At 49.8% G+C, this 21,057-nt stretch overlaps 1 protein-coding gene across 5 annotated transcripts in view; it reads right to left on the reverse strand.

Moving 5' to 3' along the window:
• Positions 1-21,057, reverse strand: part of LOC132572311 (cholinesterase-like) — a 77,510-nt gene that overhangs the window by 51,877 nt on the left and 4,576 nt on the right. Inside the window, exon 3 of one of the 5 annotated variants that reach the window (XM_060239219.1) lies at positions 6,060-6,223. The exons of 3 other annotated variants lie outside the window; for them this stretch is intronic. In XM_060239219.1, the coding sequence (XP_060095202.1) occupies positions 6,067-6,223 (157 nt within the window). In that variant the 3' untranslated portion in view covers positions 6,060-6,066. Of the gene's footprint in view, positions 1-6,059; positions 6,224-21,057 lie in introns of those variants that run through there. One more of the 5 variants, XR_009555424.1, reaches the window with a different exon arrangement.

Here is a 21,057-nt window from a genome sequence, read left to right on the forward strand (position 1 = left end):
CGGTACTGGGTCCCATGCTTTTTAACTTGTTCATAAATGATTTAGAGTTCGGAGTGAGCAGTGAAGTGGCCAAGTTTGCGGATGACACTAAATTGTTCAGGGTGGTGAGAACCAGAGAGGATTGTGAGGAACTCCAAAGGGATCTGTTGAGGCTGGGTGAGTGGGCGTCAACGTGGCAGATGCGGTTCAATGTGGCCAAGTGCAAAGTAATGCACATTGGGGCTAAGAATCCCAGCTACAAATACAAGTTGATGGGGTGTGAACTGGCAGAGACTGATCAAGAGAGAGATCTTGGGGTCATGATAGATAACTCACTGAAAGTGTCAAGACAGTGTGCGTTTGCAATAAAAAAGGCCAATGCCATGCTGGGAATTATTAGGAAGGGAATTGAAAACAAATCAGCCAGTATCATAATGCCCCTGTATAAATCGATGGTGCGGTCTCATTTGGAGTACTGTGTGCAGTTCTGGTCGCCGCACCTCAAAAAGGATATTATAGCTTTAGAGAAGGTGCAGAGAAGGGCAACTAGAATGATTAAAGGGCTGGAGCACTTTCCCTATGAAGAAAGGTTGAAACGCTTGGGACTCTTTAGCTTGGAGAAACGTCGACTGCGGGGTGACATGATAGAGGTTTACAAGATAATGCATGGAATGGAGAAAGTAGAGAAAGAAGTACTTTTCTCCCTTTCTCACAATACAAGAACTCGTGGGCATTCGATGAAATTGCTGAGCAGACAGGTTAAGACGGATAAAAGGAAGTACTTCTTCACCCAAAGGGTGATTAACATGTGGAATTCACTGCCACAGGAGGTGGTGGCGGCCACAAGTATAGCCACCTTCAAGAGGGGTTTAGATAAAAATATGGAGCACAGGTCCATCAGTGGCTATTAGCCACAGTGTATGGAGCACAGGTCCATCAGTGGCTATTAGCCACAGTGTATGTGTGTATATAACATTTTTTGCCACTGTGTGACACAGAGTGTTGGACTTGATGGGCCGTTGGCCTGATCCAACATGGCTTCTCTTATGTTCTTATATTCTTAACCAATCTAAAGCCACCTTACACCTCCCCATCAAGAGGGTTTTCTCCCTTTGCCCAGGTTCTGGCTGCCCCAAAACCTCTCTGAAACAGCTCTCTGGGGAGAAAGTCAGGAAAGTAGTAGATAGGGGGCCCCTATCATCATCAAGCTGCATTCCAAAGTGACAGTTGCCCAGCCCACACATGCGCACGCACACACAAAAAACGAATGCCGCATGTTTCCTTATGGGGGAGTGACGCAACGGTCCCCTGTTGGGGGGCTAGGGATCCGCCCACCCCAAGGAATTCCAGATGTTTCCTAAGGGGGAAAGGAGGGTCAGCCACAGGTGTAGCAGGCTTCATTTGGTTTGGGGAAAGCGTGTTTTGCAACACAGACGTTATTTAGAGAATTGTGGAGATGCAACGGTTCTAAGTGGACACAGTTTGGAGAGGAGACATACCCAACGGATAAAATGATGGCTTTAAAACTGAACATGGCTAAACTTATACATGTAACACGTTCCTTTAACATCAGGTTGCATGTCGATACAACTCATGCTCTTTAACTTGTTCATTAATGATCAGGAGTCGGGAGTAACCAGCAAAGTGGCCAAGTTTGCAGATGACACTAAATTGTTCAGGGTGGTGAGAACCAGAGAGGATTGCGAGGCACTCCAAAGGGGTCTGTTGAGGCTGGGTGAGTGGGTGACAATGTGGTAGATGAGGTTCAATGTGGCCAAGTGCAAAGTAATGCACATCGGGGCCAAGAATCTCGGCTACAAATACAAGTTGATGGGGTGTGAACTGGTAGAGACTGACCAAGAGAGAGATCTTGGGGGTCGTGGTAGATAACTCTCTGAAAAAATGTCAAGACAGTGTGCGATTGCAATAAAAAAGGCCAACGCCACACTGCGAATTATTAGGAAGGGGATTGAAAACAAAGCAGCCAGTATCATAATGCCCCCCTGTATAAATCGATGGTGCGGGCTCATTTGGAATACTGTGTACAGTTCTGGTCACCGCACCTCAAAAAGGGTATTATAGCATTGGAAAAAAGTGTAGAAAAGGGCAACTAGAACGATTAATTGAGGCGGTGTAGCAGTGCTGATGCTACTAGATCTGTCGGCTTCATTTGATACAGTCGACCATCGGCTGCTGACCCACCGCCTCGCCGACATAGGGGTTAGGGGATTGGCTCTACAATGGCTCTCCTCCTTCCTCATGGGTCGGGGACAAAGGGTAGCGATTGGGGGTGAACGATCCCAGAGGCGCACACTAGACTGTGGGGTGCCTCAGGGAGCAGTTCTCTCCCCGATGTTATTTAACATCTATATGCGCCCCCTTGCCCAGATTGCCCGGAGGTTTGGGCTGGGTTGTCATCAATATGCAGATGACACCCAGCTCTATCTGCTAATGGACGGCCGGCCCGCCTCCACCCCGGGGAACCTGGACCGGGCCTTACAGGCTGTCGCAACGTGGCTTAGACAGAGTGGGCTGAAGTTAAACCCAGCGAAGACAGAGGCTCTCTATGTGGGTCGTGGCACTCTGGGGAAGGAAATATCTCTCCCGACCTTCGACGGTGCGCCACTAAAGGCGGCACAGCGGGTGAAGAGTCTGGGTGTTTTACTGGAGCCTTCACTATCAATGGAGGCCCAGATAACAGCCACTGCCAAGTCAGCATTCTTCCATCTGAGGCGGGCGAGGCAGTTGGCTCCTTTCCTAGAGCGTCAGGACCTAGCAATGGTGATCCATGCGACGGTCACCTCAAGATTGGACTACTGTAACGCCCTCTACATGGGGCTGCCTCTGTGCCGGACCCGGAAGTTACAACTAGTGCAGAACGCGGCGGTCAGACTGTTGCTTGGTCTCCCAAGATGGGAACATATACAGCCGGGGCTACGCGAACTGCACTGGCTACCAATTGTATACCGGGTCCAGTACAAAGTGCTGGTCATTACCTTTAAAGCCCTATATGGCCGAGGACCGGCCTACCTGAAGGACCGTGTCTCCCCGTACGAGCCCCAGAGAGCATTGAGGTCAGTAGGAAAAAACAGATTGACTACCCCTGGGCCAAAAGAAATCAAACTCCAGAACACCCGCACACGGGCCTTTTCTTCTGCAGCCCCATATCTCTGGAATCAGCTCCCAGAGGAGGTGCGGGCCCTGCGGAACCTCGATCAGTTCTGCAGGGCCTGCAAGACCACCCTCTTTAAACTGGCGTTTCTGAATAGCTGAATTACTAGTGCACAACAAAGAAATATTCGCCACCGGTACCAACTGACAGATAGCGCCAACGACAATAATAGGATTAGATTTAATTAAGGTAACTTAATTTAATGTAATTAGAGTAATAATGTTTTTTAATTAATGTATTAACTGGTTTTTAAAATTAATCTAATGTTTATTAATGTAATGGTTTACTGATGTATTGTTGTTTTTGTTGTTGTTAGCCGCCCTGAGCCTGCTTGGCGGGGGAGGGCGGGATACAAATAAAATTTTACTTTACTTTACTTACTTTAAAGGTTTGGAACACTTTCCCTATGAAGAAAGGTTAAAACGCTTGGGGCTCTTTAGCTCGGAGAAACGTCGACTGCGGGGTGACACGATAGAGGTTTACAAGATTATGCATGGGATGGAGAAAGCAGAGAAAGAAGTACTTTTCTCCCTTTCTCACAATACAAGAACTCGTGGGCATTCAATGAAATTGCTGATGAGTCAGGTTAAAACAAATAAAAGGAAGTACTTCTTCACCCAAAGGGTGATTAACATGTGGAATTCACCACCACAGGAGGTGGTGGAGGCTACAGGCATAGCCAGCTTCAGGGGGGGGGGGGGGGTTAGATGAAAATATGGAGCAGAGGCTATTAGCCACAGTGTGTGTTTGTGTGTGTGTGTATATATATATATATATAGGCCACTGTGTGACACAGAGTGTTGGCCTGATCCAACACGACTTCTCTTTTGTTCTTATCATGGCCTGCAACTTGTGTTTCACAACCTAGTGCACGCTTAAAGTCACTGTTACTTACTTGAGCCTTTTTTAAGATTGGCAATGTGTGGTGATTAACATGTGGAATTCACCTCCGCAGGAGGTGGTGGAGGCTACAAGCATAGTCAGCTTAAAGAGGGGATTGGATAAAAATATGGAGCAGAGGTCCATCAGCGGGTATTAGCCACAGCATTTTATTGGAACAGTCTGGGGCAGTGATGCTCTGTATTCTTGGTGCTTGGGGGGGGCAAAGTGGAAGGGCTTCTAGCACCACTTGTCAACCTTCTGATGAAACATGGATTTTGTTTTGTTTTGTTTGCCATTGTGTGATACAGAGTGTTGGCCTGATCCAACACGGCTTCTCTCATGTTCTTATTATGATCTGGAACTTGTGTTTCACAACTTGGTGCACGCTTAAAGTCACTGTTACTTACTTGATCTAGCTCTGGCTGTCAAAACAAGAGTTCTCACAGAACCGTGTCTGGGAAACTGGTCTCTCCCAAGGTAATCACCACACATTGCCAACAGACCCCTTTGGAGTGCCTCGCAATCCTCTCTGGTTCTCACCACCCTGAACAATTTAGTGTCATCTGCAAACTTGGCCACTTTGCTGCTTACTCCCGACTCCTGATCATTAATGAACAAGTTAAAGAGCATGAGTTGTATCGACACGCAACCTGATGTTAAAGGGATGTGTTACATGTATAAGGTTAGCCGTGTTCAGTTTTAAAGCCATCATTTTATCCGTTGGGTATGTCTCCTCTCCAAATTATGTCTGCTTAGAACCGTTGTATCTCCACAATTCTCTAAATAATGTCTGTGTTGCAAAACACGCTTTCCCCAAACAATATGAAGCCTGCTACACCTGTGGCTGACCCTCCTTTCCCCCTTAGGAAACATCTGGCATTCCTTGGGGTGGGCGGATCCCTAGCCCCCCATCGGGGACTGTTGCATCACTTCCCCATAAGGAAACATATGGTGTTCATTTTTTTGTGTGCACGCGCATGTGTGGGCGGGGCAGCTGTTACTTTGGAATGCGGCTTGATGATGATAGGGGCCCCCTATCTACTACTCAGGAAGGTTGGGTCCTGAAAGGTAGGAGCTGAAAGGCTGTCCCAGGAGCTGGCCGCACTTCCACTCCTTTTTCTCTCTCTCTCTCTCACACACAGACGCACACTCACACACCAGCCAAAATAAGCACAGTTTGGAAGCACACACTTTGTGGTCTTACTGGGGCAATTTACTCACCCTGGGAGTTGTTGAATGCTGTATACTCAACGAAGTTCTTCAGACTAACACTGGGAAACATCCTTTCTCCTTTACTAGTTACTATTTTACTGTGCAAACGATTTCTGAAGAGGATGTAAAAGCCCTGAAAATGGACCTGAGCTGCTTTCCCTTCCTTTCATGAAACAGCCACGTTTTCCTGCAGGCTTGCCCTGCCCCCATTCAGCCTGGCTCCAGAGATTTCAAAGCACAAACACCTTTCAAAAAGCAAGTCCTTCCTAAATTTTCTAAGCCTTCCGAGGTGGAAAGGCATATGGTGGTTGTGGGAGCAGGTTTTCCCACTGCAGCCAGCTGACTGGGGGCAGGAAGGAGCCTGAAAAACCGAGGGATCCCCCGCTGGGATCTGGGGATTGGCAAGCCTAGAAAACAACCTAAGCCACTTTGGGCCTCCATTAGGGCAAAAGGCAGGGTAGAAATAATAGATGTTTTAAAATTATCTAGGGCCCCTACGGGAGGCTGACACGAGTGGAAACCCATGAGTTCTACCAGGTAAGAGCTGTACCCTCATTGGGGGAATGGTGCCTGTGTGGAGATGGAGTGTTTTGCAAGGCAAAGGAACAGAGACTAGTCCTGCACCTTCCCCTGACATGCCTCTTGCTCTGCCCAATTTTGGTGCAGGAATTAAAACAGAGAAGCTCAGTTGCTATCCTAACCAGTTCCAGAATGGCCTTAGCATTGTGTTATCATCTAGGGTGACCCGAAGGGAAATGTCTACCTCAGGGAGTGGATTTGGGCTTCTCCTCCCTCTTTCAGGACCACAACTCACTGGGCCTCTATGCCTCTGATAACAGCGTCTTCCAAAAACTGCAGTGCCAAGCGGGTGAGGGCTTCATGACTTGAGGTGGCTCTGTGCTGATGCGAAAGAAATTCTGTTCTGCAGGGTTGTAGAGTGGCCATTTTGTCTCACCAACATCTGAAGGGGTGGGATTGCTGCACAGGAGGCAAAAACATCATGATCCACAAAGTCAGAGAAGCAACTAGTTCTGTGTAAAGTATACAGTATATTTCAACTGGTTATGTATTTATTCATTTACTATTTTAAACTTCTATTGAATTTACCTGTCTCCCGGAGACTCAAGATGGATTAAGGTGCTAAAAACAATACTATCAGAAAAACAAGACACCTTGGTAAGGTTCCTGCAATGTTTTCCATTCACATTTCTTATTAGAATCCTGATCTGACATTAATTAGTAGATCTGGGCTGCGGTCACACTCACCATTAAACCCACCCCTAACACGTCGCTATTATACTCCGCAGCTTTTTTACAAATTTTACAAATTTCCTGATCAGACATCCCTCCATCCTTCTGTTCTAAGCCGCGTCGGTCCCGTCATTGGTTGATCAGAGGTCGCAACCGAACCTCATTTTATGAAATGGCATTCCACACTCACCAAGCGCAGTACCATAGAATATCATGCTTAGCTTTAAAAAAAAATGCCAGCAAAAGTGGGAGATCTGCCCCCCCCCATTCAAACATCCGACCTGGGAGGGGAAGCCCGGGAGCTCTCTTTGCTGTTTCTCCACCTGGCAGGGAGACGGCAAAGGTGGGTGATCTCCCCCCCCCCCCAAGATTTAAACACCCCGCCATGGTGTTTAAATGGAGGGGGAGCACGGGAACTCTCTTTGCCGTCTCTCTGCTTGGCAGGGAGATGGCAAAGGCCATCTTCCTCCCCCCACATTTAAACACCCCACTGGGGTGTCCCTGTAAGAGAGCAGCCAGCTGAAATGCAGCCTGCTCCTTCAGCTGCTGCCCCTGCAGGTGCTCTCGATCTCTCTTTCTGTTTTGCAGGTGGGAATCCAACACAGTGGCTTCCGTGTGTGGCACTCCACCCCTCCCTCCACTCCCTGAGCTGTTCCTGCTTGCCGCTCGCCCATGGCAAGACTGCCCAACGTGCACCAGGAAAACCATTGCACTCTGTTCCGAAAAAATAAAGTCTGAGCTGTGCCCTCCGTTCTCTCTCCTGCTTGGCATCTGCTGCACATTTCTTGGGCGCCTCCCCCCCCACTCTGTCAGTGGTCTCTCCAAGGGAATGCCTGGGAGGGTGGGCACACTTGGTTTCTGGGGGTGGGTGGCGAGAGGGCTATGAGCCACCATGCTGTCCCCGCATGGCTGAACAGGGGAGGGGGGTTGCCACCCCTCAGCCCGGCTGGGCTGACAGCCTACCTGACCCCATAGGGCTGTTGTGTGCAGGGCATAAAGTGGGGGGGCTGATGAGGTGGATGCATGCCCAGCGACTTGCACTCTGAGTTCTGTGGCTCCCGGGGGAAGTGTTCCTAGCAGGGGGTGTCAGGATGACATTAGGGGTCTGGGTGTGTGTGGGGGTGTCTGCTGGACTTGGTGGCCTGCTCACTTCCAGACACACATTCCAGCTGCTGTCTATGACAGCGAACTCCTGCCCTTGGTGCTTCCTGCTTGTCTGCGCATGCCTCTGCCCGTCTGCCTGCCATTGGCAGAGTCTCTGACAGTGGGAGGGAGTGAGGGGACTGATGGCCTCTCAGGCAAGGGCTTTCCACCCCATCTCCCGGTCACGTGCAACAGGCTGGCCAATCCCATGATCTCGCGTGACTCTGTCCCTCCCCCACCCCCGCCTTGGCAGCAGTCCAATAGCGTGGGCATGGGCAGAATTGCCATGGCGATGGCTTCTCTCTCACTCATCCACCCGCACTCCCCCTCCCTGCCTGGCATAATGTCTCCCCTTTGGGAACCAACTGCGTCTGCCTACGCTAGTTCTACACTCAAACGCAGCTACATGGCGGTTCTCAGTATTGGGTTGTTAGATACAGAAACTCAGCTGCTGCTGCTCTAAACTTAAACCTCTTGGTCAATAAGCTTGTATTGAAGACCAGAATCTGAACTTTTCTTTCTCTTCTTCTTTTTCTTTCTTTGGTTGTTCTATGTAGATTAAAGAAACACAGATTTGGTTTTGTATGATCATAGACATGATAGATAAGAATCTGGAATTTGCCACTAAATAGTTTGTAAAATAGTAGGATTTTATAATAATATCAAAAGGTCATAAAAGACTTGTAGAATTTAAAAGTAATATCTATCTACTAATTTTGAATACTTGTAGGTATAATGAATATACTTTTTTCTTTGTTGTTTTTTAATGTAGCAGTAACTGTAATCTACTCTTTTATTTTCTGTACCCTATCCCTGATCCTTCCCCCAGTTCCCTAATTTACCCTGTAAAACTTAATAAAACTTGTTAAAACAGAAAAAAAGAGGAAAGGAAAGCAGGAAGTTACTCTGATGACCTCACAGTTCCGTAATTTTTTTCACCAGTGATCCCTGAGGTTTTTTTAAATTTAAAAGTCTGCCCCCCATGTTCCTGTCCACCACAGGGCTTAAACAGATAACCCTTGCATACAGAGTACAAAGCTTAACTCATGGAACCAGCTGGCTGCTTTGTCTAAGTTGATGTGAAAGGCAAACATCTTTCAAAACTTTCGACTGCTAGCTCAGCCCCTCCCTCCCTCCATGATTCTGCAAAAAGAGAGGGAGGGGAGAAATCCAGGCCCACAGATGCAAGACTGACACATTTGGGAGCAGGGAATCCCCAGGTGATAACAGATGGGCAGTTTGGGGTGGTTAGGAGGCGTCCCAAATTGGACCAGCTCAAAAACAGCCTCCACATGCTCCCCAGAGAAGCACCTCCATCCCCGCTGCCAGATGGCTGGGCACCTCCAGATGCAGAGGCGCCTCAGAAGCCAGACCGTTCTTTCTTCCTCAACGTTAAGCACTCAAGTGCTCATGCATTCCCAACAGTTTTTAAGGAAAAACTTGAGGTGGCTTGGCACTTTCACAGTCAAGTCACCTCGCATCCACCCTGCTTTTTCCAGATGCTGACTGGGCAACTGGCTGCCGGCTCAGAAATCTGCTATCACTTCAGAAGTGGTAGCTTTTTGAGCTGGCCTGTGGAGGCCGGAGGATGGGATTACGGGATGGGGAAGGGTGGCAGATGTTTGTTTGTGGAAGGATTTTTTGTTGATTTCAGAGCCATCTCTGAGTCAGCCCAAAGTACCGGTCTGTAATCACCCTCCTAGTCCTTTATATTCACTAATTCCTTCTTCTGCTCTCTCTGGCTTTTTAAAAAGTTTGCCTGAACAGGGGGACATGTCCTCTTTTTTTTTTGGAGAAGGAGAGAAAGAAAACAGAATGGGGAAGGGGCATTAGCCTAAAGAGAGAGAGGCAGGAATGGGAGGGCAGTGGGCGGCACTTAAATACCCACAGAAACAATTCTACTTTAGAAAGGATTTGTGATTCAATAGTGGATGAGAATGAACAGCTGCAGCAAAAGGGGTTTGGGGCCCTAGCTACATCTATGCTTTGCTCTCTTTCACTGCTGTTTTTCTTCACATTGTAAAACCCTTCCACATACCATTCAGTTTTCGCACCCCCCCCCCCCCCCCACACATCCTGTTGCATTTTCCTCCTCCTCCTATGTCCATTTTGGTCCAATCAGCTGTCAGTTTCCAATTGCCCTGGTTATACTCAAAGTGTGTTGCTGTACTCCTTTCATTTGCCTTGGACCAAATTCTGAACTTTCCTGAACTAGAACAGTTTTCTTCCCAGTGCTTAACTCCTCCCATTATCTCTAGCAATCACACACTCATTTTCACCCTGTATCTTCTCCCCTCACCCAATATCTGCTGGGATATGTAGTACATTACGAGGGGGAGAAAGGCTGCTTTTTTGTGCCACACTGAAAAGAGAATGGCTGTGCCTAGAGCAACTTCAACAGCAGAGAGATTTTCCAAAGATAGCTTCTTGTGTGCGGTTTACTTCATTTTAAATAGTATCCTTTAGTCATAAAATCAAAGCCGTGGTGGCAATTTCCAGCATCCTGATTCATTGAAGCCACCGGGACTGTACTGCACCAGCTATTGGCTGACTCTCTGTCTGTCAGCACTTCCCACTACCATTGGGTAGCCTCACTGTGACCCGCAGTTTTTAAACTAAATCTTGGGGGAAAGCCGACAGGAGATGAAATGTCTCTGGTTTGGGAGGACTCATCTCAAAGAGATGAAGGGTTGGCTGCTATTTTTCTACCGGGTAACGGATCAGAGTTGTCCACTGAGATGGTGACAAGCAGTATGGACTGTCTGCCAGAGTCTCGAGGCGGCAGGAGGAAGGTGGCGAGCCTAGCTTGCCTGGGAAATTATAGATGTTTGTATGCAAATGCTAGAAGTGTTCGAAGTAAAATTGGTGAATTGGAATGCTTAGTGTTGGGAGAAAACATAGACATTGTGGGAATTTCAGAAACTTAGTGGAATGAGGAGAATCAGTGGGACATGGTGATTCCTGGATATAAGTTATATTGGAAGGATAGGGAGGGAAGGGTTGGAGGTGGGGTGGCTCTGTATGTCAGAGAGGATATACAATCCAGTAAGACTGAGGTCAGAGAATTAGATTCCCTTTTAGAAATGCTTTGGGTTGAAATAGAGGGCCCAAAAGGAAATTTAACTATGGGAGTTTGTTATCGCCCACCAAATCAAAAGAGAGAGGACGATTATAATATGATGGAAGGCTTAAAGATAGCGGCTAAACGTAAAAACTGTGTCGTAATAGGTGATTTTAACTACCCGCAGATTGATTGGGTCAATATGTGTTCTGGTCGAGAGAAAGAGATGGAGTTTCTTGATGCTCTCAATGACTGTGCTATGGAGCAGATGGTCTCAGAACCTACCAGGGGTGGGGCGATCCTGGATTTGGTCCTAAGTAATTCCCAAGACTTGGTGAGAGATGTAAAAGTGATTGCGCCGCTTGGGAGCAGTGACCATAATGTTATTGATTTCACCGTTTGTATAAATAGGGAGTTGCCCAAAAAGACCGCCACAACCACGTTTAACTTTAAAAGGGGTAAATTCTCTGAGATGAGGAGGCATGTGAGGAGGAAACTGAAAGGAAAGGTAAATACGGTCAAAACCCTTGGGGAAGCTTGGAGACTATTTAAAACTATAATCCTAGAAGCTCAGATAAAATACATACCACAAGTTAGGAAAGGCACAAACAGGCATAAGAAAAGGCCTGCACGGTTAACAAACAAAGTAATGGAAGCTGTAAAAGGTAAGAAGGACTCCTTTAAGCGGTGGAAAACCAGTCCAAGTGAGATTAGTAAAAGGGAACACAGGCTGTGGCAAATCAAATGCAAGACTGTGATCAGGCAGGCAAAAAGGGACTATGAGGAGCATATTGCAAAAAACATAAAGACCAACAATAAAACTTTCTTCAAATATATTAGAAGTAGGAAACCAGCCAGGGAGGCAATGGGGCCCTTGGATGACCATGGGGTAAAAGGATTACTGAAGGAGGATAGGGAAATGGCTGAGAAGCTGAATGTATTTTTTGCCTCCGTCTTCACTGTGGAAGATGAGAACTTTTTGCCCGCCCCAGAACCACTAATTTTGGAAGGGGTGTTGAAAGACCTGAGTCAGATTGAGGTGCCAAAGAGGAGGTCCTACAACTGATAGACAAATTAAAAACTAATAAGTCACTGGGTCCGGATGGCATACATCCGAGAGTTCTGAAAGAACTCAACGTTGAACTTGTGGATCTTGTGACAAAAATCTGTAATCTTTCATTGAAATCTGCCTCCGTTCCTGTGGACTGGAAGGTAGCAAATGTCACCCCCATCTTTAAAAAGGGTTCCAGAGGAGATCCGGGAAATTACAGGCCAGTCAGTCTGACTTCAATACTGGGAAAGTTGGTAGAAACCATTATCAAGGACAGAATGAGTAGGCACATTGATGAACACGGGTTATTGAGGAAGACTCAGCATGGGTTCTGTAAGGGAAGATCTTGCTTCACTAACCTGTTACATTTCTTTGAGGGGGTGAACAAACATGTGGACAAAAGAGACCTGATAGATGTTGTTTACCTTGACTTCCAGAAAGCTTTTGATAAAGTTCCTCATCAAAGGCTCCTTAGAAAGCTTGAGAGTCATGGAGTAAAAGGACAGGTCCTCTTGTGGATCAAAAACTGGCTGAGTAATAGGAAGCAGAGAGTGAGTATAAATGGGCAGTCTTCGCAGTGGAGGACGGTAAGCAGTGGGGTGCCGCAGGGCTCGGTACTGGGTCCCATGCTCTTTAACTTGTTCATAAATGATTTAGAGTTGGGAGTGAGCAGTGAAGTGGCCAAGTTTGCGGATGACACTAAATTGTTCAGGGTAGTGAGAACCAGAGAGGATTGTGAGGAACTCCAAAGGAACCTGTTGAGGCTGGGTGAGTGGGCGTCAACGTGGCAGATGCAGTTCAGTGTGGCCAAGTGCAAAGTAATGCACATTGGGGCCAAGAATCCCAGCTACAAATACAAACTGGCAGAGACTGACCAAGAGAAAGATCTTGGGGCCGTGGTAGATAACTCACTGAAAATGTCAAGAAAGTGTGCGTTTGCAATAAAAAAGGCCCACCCCATGCTGGGAATTATTAGGAAGGGAATTGAAAACAAATCAGCCAGTATCATAATGCCCCTGTATAAATCGATGGTGCGGTCTCATTTGGAGTACTGTGTGCAGTTCTGGTCGCCACACTTCAAAGGATAGCATTGGAGAAAGTCCAGAAAAGGGCAACTAGAATGATTAAAGGGCTGGAACACTTTCCCTATGAAGAAAGGTTGAAACGCTTGGGACTCTTTACCTTGGAGAAACGTCGACTGCGGGGTGACATGATAGAGGTTTACAAGATAATACATGGGATGGAGAAAGTAGAGAAAGAGGTACTTTTCTCCCTTTCTCACAATACAAGAACTCGTGGGCATTCGATGAAATTGCTGAGCAGACAGGTTAAAACGGATAAAAAGAAGTACTTCTTCACCCAAAGGGTGATTAACATGTGGAATTCACTGCCACAGGAGGTGGTGGCGGCCACAAGCATGGCCACCTTCAAGAGGGGTTTAGATAAAAATATTGAGCAGAGGTCCATCAGTGGCTATTAGCCACAGTGTGTATGTGTGTGTGTGTGTGTATATATATATGGCCAGAGCCATATCAGAAGGCCACTGAGCTTTGAGTGAGACAGTTCTCTGCTGAGAGGTTCTCCTAGAGCCTTACTGATTACTACTGCCACTTCTCAGGGCCTGTTGTAAGAAGTCTGGAATACCAGTCCATCTCCCTCCACCTCAAACAACTCTGCTGGAAAGCAAACAGTGAAGCAAACAGTAAACTGTGAGAGACATGTTTTTCTGCCCCAGCTATTGAGGCCCAGGAATGTTAACAATTTTACCTCAGAGAAAGCCAACTCTTCTCTGTGTCCTCTCTGTCAAACACTGTCAGAAAGGGCTGCAGAGCTAGTGTGACCTTATGAAAGGCCTCCCAGCTAATGCAGCCTCCAAAGGCCACACAAATAGCCTGGGAGGCAAAGCCTCGTTTATTTCCCCCTGGGAAGTTCTAGTCAAAGGATGTTGCTAGGTAACCCAGGCTGCTTTTTTCAGTAAAGAAAGAGGTCTCAGGTGAATAGAATAGCATACAGTCCACCCTCCAATAGGGTTGCCAGTCCCCAGGTCCCAGCGATGGTTCTTCTGCTTTCCCAGGCTGCTTCCCGCCCCCAGAGGACCATGTGCCTTTCCACCTCTGGAGGCTTCAGTCTCCCATAGGAAAGGCTTCCTCTTGGGATGGTGTATCTGTGTTACCGTGAAGAAGTTGGCAGCAACTCGTGAGTAGAGAGGCCAATCCCTCGCTTCAGTCTCCAGAAATGGGGGGAGGGGGAGAGAGGGAGGGAAACGTCTGCTGAGCACTTCATTATTCCCTATGTGGAGATCGATTCTCATAAGGTATAATAGGGAATTGATCTGGAGGTTTCGGGGGCTCTGGGGGAGCTTTTTTTTGAGGTAGAGGCATCAAATTTTTTCAGTATAGTATCTAGTGCCTCTCTCCAAAGTACCCCCCCAAGTTTCAAAACGATTGGACCAGGGGGTCTAATTCTATGAGCCCCAAAGGAAGGTGCTCCTATCCTTCATTATTTCCTATGGAAGAAAGGCATTTAAGAAGGTGTGCTATCCCTTTAAATGTGATGGCCAGAACTCTCTTGGAATTCAATTATGCTTGTCACACCCTTGTTCCTGGCTCCGCCCCCAATGTCTCCTGGCCCCACCCCTAAAGTCTCTTGGCTCCACCCCCAAAGTCCCCAGATATTTCTTGAATTGGACTTGGCAACCCTAGTTGGGGGCAGAGGATCCTCTGGTTTGGAGGCCCTCCCCCTGCATTCAGGTTCATCAGAAAGCGGGAGTAGGGAGGGAAATGTATGCTGGGCACTCCATTATTCCCTATGGAGACCAATACCTATAGGGTATAATGGAGAATTGATCTGCGGGTATCTGGGGCTCTGGGGGCCCTGTTTTTTGAGGTAGAGGCACCAAATTTGCCTCTCCTCAAAACATCCTCCAAGGTTCAAAAAGATTGGACCAGGGAGTCCAATTATATGACCCCCAAAAGACGGTGCTCCCATCCTTCATTATTTCCAATAAAGGGAAAGCATTGAAAAAGTGTGCAGTCCCTTTAAATGTGATGGCCAGAACACCCTTTGAAGTTCAGTTATGTTTGTCACACCCTTGTCCTGGTTCCACTCCAATGTCTCCTGGCTCCATCCCCAAAGTTCCCAGATATTTCTTCTATTGGATCTGGCAACCCTATCTGCTTGGTTACATGTGAGTAAGAGCCAGAGAACCAGCAACTGAGCTAGAGACAAGGCAGGGCATTCTTCTCCCTTTCTGATGGCATAAACAGACGAAGTAGAGGAGCAAGCTGAGAATGTAGAAAGACCAGGAGGGGAAATCTGGACTATTCAGGAGTCAAAGCAAAATCAGGAGTGAGTCAAAGCTGCTGCAGGCAGGAAGTATAGAAAGGGCCTTGGTTACCACGGGGCAGTAGAGTGCTGGAAGTGGTCTGAATGCTGAATGACAGTAAACAAATGCAGAAGATATAAGGAGTGCAGCCAGACAGATGTGAAAGTGAAATACAATGTAGAAGGGAAAATTTGGATGTGCTCAGAAACCGGGGCAAATATGGATGTAGAAAAGGCCAATTTCAAGTTTGCAAGCATTTCCTCTCACAGGTGACCAACTCTGGCATGTATTGAAAGTTAGGGCTGCCAATCCCTGGGTACGGCAGAAGAAGGAACATGTACCTCCGCAAAAGACCAGCCTCAAGATTAATACAAAATTTACAAGTATTTTATAAATGAAAAACAATGTGTCAATTTAAGGTGAAATAAATCACAAATCAATAATAGAACAATACCCGTGCCCGCAACCCAAAGTCTCACAAAAAGCAAATAAATGCCAGTCTATTCAACAGGTGGGTCCAGGCAGTGGTGAAGGTTGATTCTTCTGCAGAGTCCAAAGCTCCAATATTTCTTCGCAAGATTTCACCGAAGTAATCCAGTGCAGCAAGGCACATGAAGGACGCGACAGGGATGTACTTGAAGCCTCGGTGGCATTGTAGCTCTTGAAACTCCTTCCCTGGACTTCCTTTGACAGGGAAGGAGCTTCAAGAGCTACAGCGCCACTGAGAATAGAGATATGTAATGCCATCACTTCTGACTCGGCTTGTAGAAGCTTTTTGGTGAAATTGGGCTTCAAGTACATCCCTCTCGCGCCCTTCACGTGCCTTGCTGCACTGGATTACTTCGGTGAAATCTTGTGAAGAAATATTGGAGCATTGGACTCCACTGAAGAATCAACCTTCACCACTGCCTGGACCTACCTGTTGAATAGACTGGCATTTATTTGCTTTTTGTGAGACTTTGGGTTGTGGGTATGGGTATTGTTCTATTATTGAATTGTGATTTGTTTCACCTTAAATTGACACATTGTTTTTCATTTATAAAATACTTGTAAGTTTTGTATTAATCTTGAGACTGGTCTTTCACAGAAGTACACTTTCCTTTTTCTGCTCCATTTTCCCACGTTTCTCTATTTCGATTGTCTTAATCCTTTGGTGGGGGCAGAGGATCCCCCGGTTTCGAGGCCCTCCCCCTGATTCAGGGTCATAAGAAAGTGTGTGTGTGTGTGGGGGGGAGGAAATGGGCACTTGTCATGGGTGCTGGGGACCCTGTAGAGGAAGTTGAGCCTGCAGCAGAAACTGTGCCCCTGCCACCTGCACCAGTGCCCCTGCCTCCTGCTGGAGAAGATCCCAGCCCCCCTGCCTCGCCCTCTCGGGTGGTGCGTGTGCGTGACCGCCTCCGTCAGGACCTCAGGGATCGGAGGAGGGCGGCACGCTCACAAGCAAGACGCTCCCTGAGCCCTGAGTTTTGAGAGGATTCTGGCCCTTCTAAGAGCAAGGATGCTTGAGTTGCAACAGGATCCTGGCTGCCTCTCTGAGCCAGCAATTAGCCCAAATGGGCAACAGCCAGCAGAGGGCTATATAGCTGTAGGCTTTGGGAGGAGGCTTTGTGGAAGCAACTAGTCATCTACCTGACGTCCTAGCATCCACTTCGGCTTTTGACTTTGGACCTCCTGACCTTGGCTTGACTTCTGGACCCCCTGACTACGGCTTCTGAACCTCTGACCTACGATACCTGGACAACGATTTGGCTTTGGCACCTTGGACACTCTTGCTCACCGGTTACAGACCTTGGACTGCCCCTGGACTTCGCCTGGCCTGGCCCCAGCTCGTGACAGATTGCTTCCACCCACACAAACACCCATTCCACAGGATGGATGCTGAAGCAAGTGGAACCGCAGGACTACTGGCTGCCCTCCAAGCCCAGGTACAGCAGCTGACACAGGCAGTAGTGCACTTGCAGCAACAACCTGTGGCCAGTGCTCCAGCCAAGTGCCCAGTTCCCCCACCTGACAGATTTGGGGGTGCTGTGGAAGAATTTCCTGCGTTCCTGGCACAGTGTCAGCTGTACTTTGAACTAAGAGCACGGGACTTCCCCAATGACAAGACGAAGGTGTGTTTTATCATTAGTCTGTTAAAGGGGCAGGCGGCCAAGTGGGCCACACCCCTACTGGTTGGGTCCTCTCCCCTACTGACTGATTACCAGGGGTTTGAGGCCCACCTGTCTGCTGCCTTCTCCAACCCAGTCCAAGCAGCCACAGCCAACCGGAAAATCAGGGCCCTGAAACAAGGCCAGTCCTCGGTGGCTCAGTATGCCACCGAATTCAAGCTCCTGGCCCAAGACTTGGCGTGGAATGAGGCTGCTCAGATGGACCAGTTTACCGAGGGGTTGGCAGAGGAAGTCCTGGACGAACTGGCCAGGGTGGAGCGGCCCCCCACGCTCCAGGAACTTATCACCCTCTGCCTCCGCATCGATGGCCGCCTGGAAAGTCGCCGCCAAGCCAAGACCCGAGGGCGCCAGCTCCCTGCGCCATGCCACTTGGCTCCTCTCCCATCCCCAGCTAGTACCAGAGACGAGGGTGAGCCTATGCAGCTTGGAGCTGCTCGACCCCGCCTGACTCCAGAAGAAAAGGCCAGACGCCGCACGCAGAACCTGTGCCTCTACTGCGGCACGGCAGGCCACTATGCCTCTGGCTGCCCTGCTAAACATCGAATACCCAGACCTACATTGCCACCGCCGCCAAAAGGCCAGCCCCAGGCGTAAGTGGACCCTCCAGCCTGGGGCGACTAGCTGGGTCCTCCGAACAACAGGCTGATACCCCGGGCCCGTTCCTGCTACCAGTCAAACTCCATCTGCCCGATGGACGCTGGCTGTTCGTGTATGCCATGCTGGACTCGGGAGCGGCCCACTGTTTCGTAGATGCCGCCTTTGTAAAGCAGCACCAGATCCCAGTGCAGCCAAAAGAGATTCCGACACTGGTGGAGGCTATTGACGGGCGCCTCCTCCGTTCTGGCCCCGTCACCCAGGAGACCTGTCCCATCACCTTCCACGTCCAGCAGCACCAAGAACAGCTGCAGTTTGATGTCGCCCGCATGCCTCGCTTCCCGCTGATTCTAGGCCTTTCCTGGCTGAAGCTGCACAACCCCATCGTGGACTGGGCTCAGCAAGAACTACGCTTCCGAGACCCATGCCCCCATCTGACTCCTCCCACCACTCTAGCAGCCGGCATCCCGAGTGGTGGTCCTCAGCTCCCTCAGAAGTATGCAGATTTCGCCGATGTCTTTGAAGAGACAGGAGCAGATCAGCTTCCCCCTCACCGACCCTATGACTGTGCCATTGATTTGGTACCTGGGGCACCACTCCCGGTGGGGCGTCTGTACCCAATGTCGGAGCCTGAGTTGGCAGCTTTGCGAGACTACCTGGACAAGAACCTGAAGCGCGGATTCATCCGACCCTCAACTTCTCCCCTGTCTGCTCCAGTCCTCTTCGTGAAGAAGAAAAGCGGGGAGCTCCGGCTGTGCAATGACTACCGGGCCCTGAACAAGATCACCATCCGCGACCGGTACCCTCTACCACTGATCCCTGAACTCTTGGATCGTTTAAAGGGGGCCCAAATCTACACCAAGCTGGACCTCCGCGGAGCGTACAATTTGGTGCGCATACGGCCCGGAGACGAATGGAAGACCGCGTTTGGGACCCGATACGGGCAGTACGAGCACCTGGTGATGCCCTTCGGATTGACCAACGCCCCCGCTGTCTTCCAGAGGTTCATGAATGATGTATTCCGGGACCTGCTCGACCGCTTCGCAATCATATACCTGGATGACATTCTAATTTACTCCCGCAATCCTGCCCAGCATGCCGAGCACGTCCGCCAGGTCCTACAGCGCCTACGCGCCCATGGCCTCTACGCCAAGCTGGAGAAGTGCGACTTTGACCTGCGCTCCGTCGAGTTCCTTGGTCACATTGTGTCACCACAGGGAATCCTCATGGACCCGAAAAAGGTGGAAGCGGTCCTGACCTGGCAGGCCCCTCAGAATCGCAAAGACCTGCAGCGGTTCCTTGGTTTTGCCAACTACTATCGGCAATTCATCCCAGCCTATGCATCTCTGACAACACCCCTGACTCAACTACTCCGCCCCAAAGAACCTTTCCACTGGTCCCCAGAGGCCGATAACGCTTTCTCCACCCTGAAGACCCGCTTCGCCACCGGGCCACTCCTGAGATACCCCGACCCCCAGCTTCCCTTTACGGTGGAAGCTGATGCCTCCAACGTGGCCCTGGGAGCAGTGCTGTCCCAGCGCGAGGAGCCGTCCCAGCCACTCCAGCCCTGCGCCTATTACTCACGCCAGCTCACTGCGGCAGAGAGGAACTACACCATCTGGGAGAGGGAGTTGCTCGCGATCAAGGTGGCTTTTGAGGTTTGGAGACATTACCTTGAAGGGGCTCGCCACCCTGTCCAAGTGCTCACCGACCACCGGAACTTGGAGCATCTCCAGACCACCCGCCGTCTCAACCAGCGCCAGATCCGGTGGTCCCTATTCTTCTCCCGCTTTGACTTCAAGATCACCTACATCCCCCATACCCAGAACCGGAAAGCCGATGCGCTCTCGCGGAAACCGGAATACGCTCCTGCTTCGACTGAGACCGTGCCTGCTGCTCCCATCCTGCCACCCTCAGTGTTTGCAGCCACCTCCACTTCACCAGCACTCGTGGAGGACATTCGTGCTAGCCAGGCCAATGATCCCTGGGTCCAGCAACACCTCCAGGCACTCCAAGATGGCTCAACAGGCGAGTTCACGACTCGAGGCGGCCTCTTGCTACACCACGAACGCCTCTATGTGCCGCCCGGGCCCTTGCGGGCAGAAGTACTACGCATGACCCACGACGCTGGGCACTTTGGACAACATAAGACCACCCACTTGCTGACACGGGAATTCTGGTGGCCACGAGTTCGCTCCGATGTTGCCCGTTATGTCAGCTCCTGTGACGTCTGCCGACGGGCCAAAGACGTCCCAGCCAAACCCTCGGGGTTGTTACAGCCCTTGCCCACACCCTCAGGACCCTGGGATACCATCTCGATGGACTTCATCACGGAACTTCCACGATCCAAGGGTCAGACGTGCATCTTGGTGGTCGTCGACCTATTTACCAAGATGGCCCACTTCATTCCGTGCCCGAAACTTCCCACAGCTCAGGAGACAGCCCAGCTCTACCTGCAACACATCTTTCGTCTGCACGGACTCCCAGCCCACCTGATCTCAGACCGGGGCCCCCAGTTCTCCTCTCGGTTCTGGCAAGCCCTCCATTCCAGCCTGGGGACTCGAGTGCACCTGTCCTCAGCTTACCACCCACAGACAGATGGTCAGACAGAGCGCACCAATGCCACGCTAGAGCAATATCTCCGCTGTTACACCTGCTACCAGCAGGACGACTGGATCACTCTGTTGCCTCTAGCGGAATTTGCATACAACAACGCGGTCCATTCCTCCACCCAAATGACCCCGTTTGCTGCAACCTACGGGTACCACCCTCGGTTCTTCCCGGCGATCCTGCCACCCACGAATGTCCCCGCCGTTGAGGCCTACCTGCAAGAACTCCGCGCCAGCCAAGACTTGCTCCGAGAGCAGCTACAGCGGGCCAAGGAAGCCTATAAACTAGCTGCGGACCGGAAGAGGCAGGAAGGCCCCCCAATCCAGCCGGGGGATCAGGTGTGGCTCTCAACTCGCTACCTGCGCCGGCCTGGTCGGTCTCACAAGCTGGATGCGCGGTTCATTGGACCCTACCCTGTCTTAGAACAAATAAACCCCGTCGCCTTCAGGCTCCAGTTGCCACCCCACCTCCGCATTCACCCCGTGTTCCATCGCTCCCTCCTTGTTCCAGCTGCACGCCCTGACCCAGCTCGGCCTCCTTCTCCACCGCCACCACCACCAGTGTTGGTGGATGATGAAGAAGAATACGAGGTGCGCCAGATCCTGGACT

Source organism: Heteronotia binoei, chromosome 5 (genome assembly GCF_032191835.1).
Source record: "Heteronotia binoei isolate CCM8104 ecotype False Entrance Well chromosome 5, APGP_CSIRO_Hbin_v1, whole genome shotgun sequence".
Lineage (NCBI taxonomy): Eukaryota > Metazoa > Chordata > Lepidosauria > Squamata > Gekkonidae > Heteronotia > Heteronotia binoei.